We start from the raw sequence: 11,225 nt of genomic DNA, 5'->3' as shown, positions 1-11,225 counted from the left end.
TTTATTCTACTCGTCACTCTCCCCTTACAAAAAATAACTGCAGTAGGCTACATTGAAGTAAAACTGCAGTATTATTTTGTAAGGATCGTATCAAACTCATTTCAATCCTCATGTTCATGAGCCGTTAACGCGTATATTCCCGTTCCCAAATGTGTGATCAAGTTTAAACATTAATAAACCAAAAACACGTGCACTTTAAAGGTTTAAATGAGTCGATTAGACAATGTCTGTTGTATTTAAGAGGATAAAAAAAGCAGGACGTGCCAAAATGCCACAATTTTACAGCCCTCTCTTATATTTCAATGAATTCTAATGTTAGTAAACAAATATCTGAGCTATTAAATCTCACTTACTGTGAAATGTAGTGATAACTGGTGCAATGAAAAGTTACGTGATCTATCCGGTATTGTGGCCAATAATAACACTAAACACCATCCGAGGCATGGACTAAATAACATAAACATTAGCATGAAACACTCAACTGTTTACATAAGCAATAAAAAGAAATATAAGCAAATGTGGTGGTTCCTGCAGCAGGGAATTCTGTGAAGTTATAAGACTATTTTTAATTTTTTTAAACAATAAAATAATAAATAGTTTAAAATATATATATTACCAATATTGTGCAGTACAAATATACCTATGAAATAAAAGCATAATTTTAATATTTTACAGTACATTTATGTCTATGCATACTGACAGTTACATGACAATACTGTACAGTTAAATGACATATTGTATTGTTTAGTTTTGTTTTAATATGGAACTTGATACACGACGTGAAAGTACTTTTCCTCTCAGTAAATGTTCCTGGTATTAGCTGCACCAGAAAGCACTGATCCGCACAAACTGACGCATCAGTCAGTCAGCACCTGTTGCACTGTCCCGCGGTGACGCGCACGGGAGGAGGAGGAGCGCGAGCGCGTTTAAATAGCCGCTCCTCGCCGTTAGAAGATTCAGAAAGCAGCCGCTGCAAACCAAGAAACAACCAGTTATTCTTTATTACTCCGGCTCAAGACCACACACGCAAAAAATCATGATCAAGAAAATGAGTCCCTCAGAGAACGAGTTTGACATCCCCGCGAAAAACTGCTACAGGATGGTCATTCTCGGATCCACCAAAGTTGGCAAGACGGCGATAGTGTCCCGCTTTTTGAACGGACGCTTTGAGGAGCAGTACACGCCGACCATTGAGGACTTTCACAGGAAACTCTACAGCATCAAAGGAGATGTGTATCAGCTGGACATTTTGGATACTTCAGGGAATCATCCGTTCCCAGCTATGAGGAGACTGTCTATTCTGACAGGTAAATATCTTATCAAACTATTTTCGCTTGCAGCCGTGCCATAGAAGCAGCATTTTTGGTTCACCTTTCAGTGAACAATTCTTTAAAAAATAACCCTTTTCTTAGTGTGAGGAACACAATAAAATACTGGGTTGTTTCAACGGTCAAATACGGACTGACCGTTGGGTTTAAAATTTGAATTTTTAAACCAACGGTTGGATCAAATATGGACAAACCTAACCGTTGGGTTTAAGATTTGAATTTTTTTAAATTTAAACCAACGGACAAACCTAACCGTCGGTTGAAGTGTTCAGTTGGTCCATGTTTGACCCAAAACCCAGCTTTTTTAAAAGTGTAACCTTTTCTCACTATAAATAATGCTTTTAAAAGTTCTTCATGGAACCATCAAGAAGCTCTATTTTTGCTGTATTAGTAGTCTAATCGTTCTCCCCATTCTTTTGTCCGCAGGTGATGTTTTCATCCTGGTGTTCAGTCTGGACAACCGCGAGTCATTTCACGAGGTGCAGCGGCTGAAACAGCAGATCTACGAGACCAAATCCTGCCTTAAAAACAAGACCAAAGAGAACGTGGACGTGCCTCTGGTGATCTGCGGGAACAAGGGCGACCGCGAGTTCTACCGCGAGGTTCAGCGCGAGGAGATCGAACAGCTGATCGCCGGGGACGAGCAGTGCGCGTACTTCGAGATCTCCGCCAAGAGGAACACGAACGTCGATCAGATGTTCCAGAGACTCTTTACTCTAGCCAAACTCCCCAACGAGATGAGCCCGGACCTTCACCGCAAGGTTTCCGTGCAGTACTGTGACATTCTGCACAAAAAGTCTTTTCGAAACAAGAAAGTCAAGGACGGCGACGCGTACGGCATCGTGGCGCCTTTCGCGCGCCGCCCGAGCGTTCACAGTGACTTGATGTATATCAAAGAGAAGACGATAGCGGGCGGACAGACCAAGGACAAAGAGAGGTGCAGCATTAGCTAAAACCGCGCCGTTGAAAGCACAGCTGCGGTCATTATGAGATGCACACGGTTGTTGTGCCTATCCCGGTGACTCCGAAAGGGTCGCGGTCGCGCCGGCGGTAAAAGTCATCGGCTTGAGCTCTCACCTCGCGACGTGGACGCGCATGTAAAGCTCGCGAGGTCTCCTGTACAGAATAGCGACTTTGTTCTGTTCAGTCTGAGCGCTCTGTGATGTGGCTTACAAGTATCAACTCCATGCTTAAAAAATGTGCTTTTGTTAGAACATCTGCCTTTTTTGGGTGCTGAGGGGAGTTGCAATGTCAGCTGTTTACATTTTTTTTGGTTAAACTTTATCACGAAGAAATCAACTTGAATGTTTTATTGCATTTTGAACAATTTTTTATTGTCAATGAATGTATATTTATTCTTCTATGTCACTGTTGAACACGTTGGGAAACTGAAATAAAAGCTTTTGTCAAGAATATGTTTCCTTGTCACTTTCCGAAGACATTTATTTATGTTCTTGCAAATTAGCAAGCTAAATCTAATATAGTCTAAATACCTTCCACTCAAACTTGACGTCAAGCAAAATGGCTTCCATCCAATTTATGTATTATGGCTTGGAATAAGGCATCTCGGAGTTCATTAAAACACATATCTTCTATCTGAAAGCTCCAAAACTGCAGAATAATATCTCAAACAATCCTCATTAGTGCAAACAAACACAGCTATTAATAAAATAATCCATTATGGCTTGGAATGAGGCTCCAATATTGTATCCGAGTATATATATAAAAAAGCTAAAGCTCATCTTGAAGATAAATATTCCAGATTAATCAGAGAATACCTTCTAGGATGTTCAAACTATTGACGTTTTTATGTTGTGCACACACTTGATAACAAGGTTCCCAGTTTGTAAAAATATGGAATTTGATTTGAGTAATTTCAATACTATGAGTAATTTCCAGGTCTGGAAAAAAGAAAGCAGAGTATGGAAAAATATTCACATTTCCAGACTATTTAGTTTATTAAGTTAATTAAAATATTTCAGTTATCATATAATTAGTATGTTTTCATGGTAGCTATTTAGTGATTGTTCAAGGTGCACTTTCCATTATGCAAAAATTCAGGTTATAAGCATTTTGGGTTTCTTCTCACAATATTTTCAGCACTGTATTACAGGACCTTTGCAATATATATATATATATATATATATATATATATATATATATATATATATATATATATATATATATATATATATATATATATATATATATATATATATATATATATATAAAACATATACAGACTTTGGTGTACGTACGAGATTTAACTTAGCATATAGGACAATACACACGGAGCAGCCTATTGCACCATCAGGCCATTTTGCAGTGTAGTTTCTTGACCGCCAAAGAGAAATACGTCAAAGCAAACATAAGGCCTTAAAATATGAAGTTCTGCCCTAATGAAATACAAAATTTGAACACTTTTTTACAGTACCAATATTTTTTATAGACCCTTGAACTTGGCAAATAGAACAATGCACACAGCCGTATTGTGCTATCAGCCCTTTTCATGTCTTGGTTTCTCCACCGCCACAGAGGATGTGCTAAATTGGAAATTAGTCCTTGATTTTAGAGGTACTAACCTAATGAAAGCCAAATATTGAACACTTTTGCACAGTACCAGTATTTTTTATAGACCCTTGAACTTGGCAAATAGAACAATGCACACAGCCGTATTGTGCCATCAGCCCTTTTCATGTCATGGTTTCTCCGCCGTGTTAAATTGGACATTAGGCCTTGATATTAGATGTACAACCCTAACGAAAGCCACATTTTGAGAAAATAGATAAACTCGTGTGAATCCATGCTCTAGTTTTCTTCATAGATCGAGCAGTGACGCAAATCGAAAATAGGTTATAATATATACGAAACTAGAAATTGTAATGCGCAAGCGTGCTAAAAATTCCAGTGCACGTCAATAGTTTCTTGAGGGCACAAAAAAGTTTCTCATGTGCACGCAAAAGTCTATGTATTTTTATTTTAGGTGCTCTGTATGTTGTACTATACATCAAATACAAAGCTGAAAATAATGCTGTATGAACTATTCATGTTAAATATAGTCTGGAAATCCACAGAGAGGTTTGGAAATTTGAGTCTTTTAGAGAATTTTGAAATGGAAAATGTGTGATAAGAAAACACGGCTTGTAATTTACTAATCTGTTATGGTTTGAAATGACGCCTCAATAACTAAATATTTGATCTACATGCTGCAAGTCCATCGAGGATAAATAGTCCAGATATATTCTTTAAAAATGCAGAATAACCTGAAAACGCTGCCTTTTGTTAAAGCTACACTGTGTAACTTTTTTAGTCTATTCTTAGCTAAAAACACTTAGTTCTTTCAAAAATATATGTGCTCATTAATGTATATTTACTTCTTTCAAGTAATAAAGTATTCTCGTAAGTTTATAATATGCCATTGAAACTACATAAGGTAATGGGATCTAACGGTGGTCGCCAGAGGTGGACAAAGTACACAACTCCATTACTTGAGTAAAAGTAAAAGTACTACTGGTCAAATATTACTCCGTTACAAGTGAAAGTTCTAAAAACAGATTTTTACTTAAGTAAAAGTACAGAAGTATTTGTTTTTAAAAGTACTTAAGTATTAAAAGTACATTTTCTTTTGTATGTCAATGCATTATTTTATTATTGTTGCATTGTTGTATAAATGCACATTATGCCATCACGGTGGTTTAAGCCAGTCAGTGATGCTCCATCCGACATCCTAGCATACGACTACCTTAAACTCATTTCACAGACATCCCAACCTGCGAAATGTCATTTGCCGAAATCAGGATGCTCTCTGTCTTACATGCGCTTCTCGAGGCACACACGCAAGGTCTCTCGCTCCCCCTCCCTCTCTAACGTGCGCATGTGCCCGCTCTAGATTCTGGGAGATTTTAACTAATTTTCGGGCATCAGGGAGCCGCTATCAATTTGCGGGAGACTGCCAGAACTTCCGGGAGACTTGGGATGTCTGATTTCAATACTTGTGTAAAAGTTACAACTCTCTTTATAAAGCTGCTGTTACTTTAAGGCTGAATGCATGGATCCTATACTCTGATATGCATCCAATATTCTCCCAACTGTTTACTCTTCTCTTTCTCCCAGACATTTACATTTTTTTTACATTTTATGAGACATGCGTCAAGTATATGCCAACTAAACTAATCTTTAATCTTTTGAGAAAACTGAAACACACTTTTGGCCATGTATGGCCATGGATGCACACACTGTGCCAAGGAACCGTCTTCTTCCATTTTGCTATAAACTGATCAGTGTTCAAATATTTTTTAGGAAACTTCACATGACCCTACATGAGTGATTACTGAAAGGCTGTCTGCAAAAAAATAAATGAAAAATAAAAAAAACATTTTAAAGAAGAAAAAAATCATCCACTGACTTTCAAAGCTGCTACAGAAACGACTTTTGACTTTGAGGATCTTGATATAAATGTAGTGGAGTAAAAAGTACGATATTTGTCTTTCAAATGTAGTGAAGTAAAAGTAAAAGTATCTCTAAAAAATAATACTCCAGTAAAGTACAGATACTCAAAAAGTGTACTTAAGTACAGTACTCAAGTAAATGTACTTCGTTACTGTCCACCTCTGGTGGTCGCCATGTTGCCCCTCCATCTTGAAAGTACATTAGCCAAAGAGGGACATACCCGTAAATTCAAGCTTCGCATTTCGCGTTTTAATCGGTTTTAATACTCGATGGCACTGTACAAAATTCTCTGCCTCGCGCATGTGCGCGTCAACTTGTTCAGACTTGTCTGGTGCATGTGCAGAGAGCTTTCATCTCAGCAGCTCCAGTAACAGTTATACAGAGTTTTCCTGGCTTGTTTATTCCTCAAAAGTCTGTTTTTCCTTGTGTGGTATTTCTGAGCATTAATAATTCCGTAAGTAATAATAGTTATTGTCATTGTAGATGTGTTTCAGAGTGTGTCATCGCGTAATTCAGCTGATGTCACCTCAGAATTATTTTTGTGTCAACATACAATAGCGTAATGCTCACCTATTTGAATAATCATTCAGTTATTTTGTTATCAACAATGTTTATTCGTTTTTAGAAAATATTTGCTTGTAATGTATGTTGATGGAAATATGTATCAGGTCTGATCGGCATATTAACAATTGTTATACAGAGCGCACTGCAGTGCTAACGTTAAAGCGCCGCACACACTTTTGTAACCGGACACCGCTTGTTAGCAGCGGCAGCTCCGCTCCTTTTAATGCAGCTGCATTTAGCGCCTATATGGTACAATAAGCTCTGGTTTACGGTTACATTATACAAATGTAACTTATAAGTATAGTTATACAGTTCTTAACTGTGTATGTATATTTACCATCCTTATTTGTTCTCTCACAGAAACCACATTTATGTACATATCCACGCAAACCTGTTTATGCCTTGCAATTGGATGACTGAATAAACATTACTATCATCAAAGTTCACTCTGGATTAGCTGCAGTTCTTTCTAGCCGAATAATTAGGCCAGTTGAGTTCCAACCATCCCACTGCGCACAGAATATCCCACAGGCACCGTGTCGAATGTGGACGAGGTCGAACTGGAAGCCATGTTAATCTTGGACTAAATCGGCCACCGTAGGAGTTGAAACGAAATCGGAATTGAGAGGAACAGAAACTAAAATTCACTGGATGGTCATATACCTTTTCACCACTAGATGGGGGAAAATATCACACAGTGTAGCTTTAAGTTCAAGCTAAATTGCTTGTCATTTCACTCTGTTTAAGGCACAATATGTAAGAATTTTGGATTCAAATAACCTAAAACCTCTAGAACAGTGTTATATAGTTTGTTGACTTGTATACTCACAACATCCCAAATGTTTCCAAGAATGTTTAAATCCAGAGAAATCAGTGATTTTAACCAGGACACGGAACGTGTGTGTGCGTCACCTATCAGTGACATCATAACCGCTTTAATCTCCATTGTGTAGTAACCATGGCAACACTAGCGCCGCTTTAATATATGATGTGTTTTATTAGACACTGTTTGGATCATTGATGGACAGAAACTCACCATTGTTCTCCAGCTCAACAGTTAGTCTGCTGTTGTTGATTTACCGCATATGATCTCGCTCACCAAAAATACATTAATATGCAAATTAGATGCAGTTTATAGATGCATTGTATTGAATGGGAAAATCCAAGTATGGCCATTTTACCCACATAATGCATACAGTAAAATGGTATATCAATGCATTCCGTTATATCTTTCATAACATAGTTCAGAATCATATTTAAACAAAGTTTGTTTAAAAAAAAAATTATTTTTAAAACAACTGAGTCCTGGTGTCAACTACAGAGGACATATAACATTGACTAAAATATCACTTTCCAAAAATGTGTTTTTTTTTTGTTTCTTATTCTCTAAACAATGTAATGCCATGAAAAAATAAATCCTTAAAAATTCAAAACACTTTTTTTCTGGGTCCCAGGAGGATAGGATAAAACAGCGCTGCGTTAAACACACACACACACACACACACACACACACACACACACACACACACACACACACACACACACGAGTGGAAGAAGCAGAAGCGCTTGCGGCAGAATAAAAGCTCCGCCCAATCAAGAGTCAAGACACGCCTTTGTTTTGAATGAAACCAAAAATTACATACTGTGCCTTAAAGACCTCAATATTGTCTCAGGTAAATATGGTTTCATTAAATACAACAAACAATTTAAGAAGTCACTGAATTTAATGCACAAGCTAGGGTAAAGTACACAGTAACCATTCACCAACACTAAACGTGTTGCAAATGCTAAAGTAAATACAAAATATATACAAAAATGACACGCAACAGCGCCTCTATCGGTGTAAACAAGTGTCCATGTTTTCATTCCCGCTTCCTCTGCTCCTCTCACAGTCTCTCATGAAGGTTTTGGGATGTCAAACATACACAGGCTCTTGTATTTCTGCAGAAGCTGGTTCTTGGTCTGGACCTGCTCTCTGAGAGTCTGCAGTTTGTTCTCCTGAAGAGCTGGACTCATGTCGATCCCTGGCATGGTCGAAATCTGCTCCCGAGCCTCCTGAATCTTCGTCTTCAGTTTGTTCAGCTCCTGATGTACGTCTGGACTCTCCTTATCCATGCTATTGACAGGTGAAAGCAGACAGGCGGTTAATACTGAGCGACACTAAACACAAATGCGCTGATGTTGTTTACAGAGTCTCGATAGCGACACGAACATCCCGAGATATGCCTGAATTTGAACGAAACCAACTTCGCGATGTGAGCATTCTCTTCCTTGAAACATGACACATACGAATATTTACTTCTTACCATTTTATTACGTCGTGAATAATGGGCAAAAAGGAATCATCCTCAACCTCCTCTACCACCGGTACCGTAGTCGCCATGTTTGTTTTACGAAGGGGTTGCTACGTCATCAACGCGCGTCATCTCTATGTAAACAACGTTAAAATGAACCATGGTTTTACTACAAATAAAACCAAAAAAACATGGTTATTATAGTTAAACCATGGTAACCACAAATTAACCAGGGTTTTGCAACTCTAACCATAGTTTAACCATGGTATTTGTGGGAAAACTATGGTTATATGAATGGTAATCAACTAGCCAAAAAAACATGGTTAACTACATTTTTGCTACAATAAAACAATGGTTAATTTTCGTAAGGGATATGGCTCTGTTTTTATTTATAAAATATATCTATATCAATAAGAGAGTTATTTCAAAGAAACATGGCGTCTTTCCCCTCACATTGGAATCGTTTCACAGACTATATTGTATGGGAAAAAAGGCTATAATCAAAACAAACAACGTCATAGGACCAAACGTTTTCAAGTCCTGTCCTAGCCCTAATATAACAATGCTCTATCCATACAGAGGGGGCATACTTTAAATGTACTGAAATTAAATTAAGGAATCTTTGAGTAAACAACTTTGAGTATCTCATCTAAATATGGTCACCCTAACGTCAAAGTGTCATACATAGGGTTTACAAAGTGAAACATTATTACTTTGTAAAATTTAAAGGTGATATTGATTATAATTGCACTTTTTGTGACAGTAGCCGTGGAACTGTGGTCTATTTATTTTGGTACTGCCCATTTTTGTGCCTTTAGGAACATTGTTGGTCAATTCATGTTGTTCTGGAAACATGTATTCCCTTACGAAAATTAACCATGGTTTTATTGTAGTACAAATAACCATGTTTTTTTGGCTAATTGATTACCATTTATAACCACAGTTCTACCACAAATACCATGGTTAAACTATGGTTAGAGTTGCAAAACCATGGTTCATTTGTGGTTACCATGGTTTAACTATAATAACCATGGTTTTTTGGTTTTATGTGTAGTAAAACCATGATTGATTTTCGTAAGGTTTACTTTGTCTTTTGGAGAACTGTAGAGACAAACACACCCTATAAGATAAACTGTATTCTTTTAATGGCAAAATTCCATGTTCACAAATGTAGGTTTTCCTGTTTTATATCATTAAAGAATGAAATGGAGCTTTATTGAATCTTCAATTATTGAACTCTTCAATGTCTTTATGTAGATCTACATTAAGCCCTCCCCCCAGTAACTATGTATTACTTTTATGATGTATTCTAACATAATGTCTTTTGTTAATTAATAAAAACATATATCTATCATTTGTATGTCAGTTAGGGTGGCCATACGTCCGGATTTGCACTGAATCGGCCTAAAAAATCCCGCTCTAGAATCTTTATTGGGACGCATCAGCATAGCGTCTAATGCCGTAAGATCTCTGGTCAAACAAATGATTGGCTGAAAGCGGTGTCAAATAAATATCTGATATATCATTGGTTAAAAGCGTACACAAGCCTCCACGTCCACATGCTGGCTACGTCATATAACGTTAACATGCCGAAACGTAAGACCTCCTTTAATCCGGAATGGCAAAAGAGCACAAATTTATATCAATAAGCAGTAGAGACACTTTTCATGGATTTTGCACACTGTGTCACTTTGAAATGTAATGTTTTCTGGCACTGTACCAGATTATTTGTTTATTTATGTATTTCTGTTATTTCCAGAAGTCCAGAAATGTTATGTTTTCAGGCACTGTGCAAGACCGGTTCCTCTTAGTGGTCAGTTTTTGAAACAGACATCACAATATCTTGAATAAATACATACAAATTTTGCCTCTACTGTTACACACAGGTCTACATCAAGATATATCGTAGATCAAATTGTCTGGCAATGAATATAGAAGGATATTGCAGAATCACTGTATCACGATACTATCGCTATGATGGACAAAATTGTATTGTAGTTGCGAGTACACCAGAGTCCTATTCACTTATTCTTGCCTCACTAAATGGTGTTAGGGAAATGGCCACCCCGCTCTCAGTATTGTATATTATACTATAATGTTTCTAAGCTGGTGTTTTCATTCTGTGGTCCTGGAAATGTTTAGAGAGTGTAAAAAAACAAAAAACGATTTAAATCAATAATACACAGCACTACAGTGAAAAGTAGTAAATACTATATAACACAAAGTAAACTAAATATTTTCCATATAATATTTTACACATTTATAATATGAAATCTTCCGGCCTACATAAAATGTGCCTTACACATTTTTTAGCAGGAATAATCCAACTCATCCATAACTAATATGTTTTGCCAATTATAGATACGGAGCCGAAACTTAATGCTGAAATGCTCAGCACATGATTGTAAGAAAAAGCAAAGGTTCATAAAAGTAAGCACAGACACTTTACACAGCCTTCATTGTTTGTCCAGACAGAAAGAAACAGTCATCTCTCATTATTTAATCAAAGATAATGTTTTTGTTGTTGTTTTAATAGCCTACTTACTGTCTTGGTCATCCGATGAGAAATGCGCTCAGCGTTCCAGGAAAC

The 11,225-nt window shown here is 37.1% G+C and overlaps 2 protein-coding genes across 2 annotated transcripts; one reads left to right on the top strand and one right to left on the bottom strand.

Moving 5' to 3' along the window:
* Positions 1 to 964: 964 nt before the first annotated feature.
* Positions 965 to 2,736, top strand: rasd1 (RAS, dexamethasone-induced 1). The gene is made up of 2 exons (XM_079845607.1): positions 965 to 1,307; positions 1,755 to 2,736. The coding sequence occupies exons 1-2, from the start codon at positions 1,037 to 1,039 to the stop codon at positions 2,279 to 2,281; spliced, it is 798 nt and encodes a 265-aa protein (XP_079701733.1). The 5' UTR covers positions 965 to 1,036; the 3' UTR covers positions 2,282 to 2,736.
* A 4,585-nt stretch (positions 2,737 to 7,321) lies between these two features.
* med9 (mediator complex subunit 9) lies at positions 7,322 to 8,735 on the bottom strand. The gene is made up of 2 exons (XM_079801770.1): positions 8,648 to 8,735; positions 7,322 to 8,457 (listed from the first exon to the last, which is right to left on the bottom strand). The coding sequence occupies exons 1-2, from the start codon at positions 8,722 to 8,724 to the stop codon at positions 8,238 to 8,240; spliced, it is 297 nt and encodes a 98-aa protein (XP_079657896.1). The 5' UTR covers positions 8,725 to 8,735; the 3' UTR covers positions 7,322 to 8,237.
* Between the last annotated feature and the right edge of the window lie 2,490 nt (positions 8,736 to 11,225).

This window comes from Gobio gobio, assembly GCF_949357685.1.
Source record: "Gobio gobio genome assembly, chromosome: 20".
Lineage (NCBI taxonomy): Eukaryota > Metazoa > Chordata > Actinopteri > Cypriniformes > Gobionidae > Gobio > Gobio gobio.
Note: the sequence above shows the minus strand (reverse complement) of the source record. Positions and strands in the feature narration are given on the sequence as shown.

Bases quoted from the DNA above. Each gene is read 5' to 3' on its own strand.
- med9 (XM_079801770.1), bottom strand. From the start codon at position 8,724: ATGGCGACTACGGTACCGGTGGTAGAGGAGGTTGAGGATGATTCCTTT. The intron at 8,458-8,647 runs GTAAGAAGTAAA...ACCTGTCAATAG, and splicing joins ATTCACGACGTAATAAAATG to CATGGATAAGGAGAGTCCAG.
- rasd1 (XM_079845607.1), top strand. From the start codon at position 1,037: ATGATCAAGAAAATGAGTCCCTCAGAGAACGAGTTTGACATCCCCGCG. The intron at 1,308-1,754 runs GTAAATATCTTA...TTTTGTCCGCAG, and splicing joins GAGACTGTCTATTCTGACAG to GTGATGTTTTCATCCTGGTG.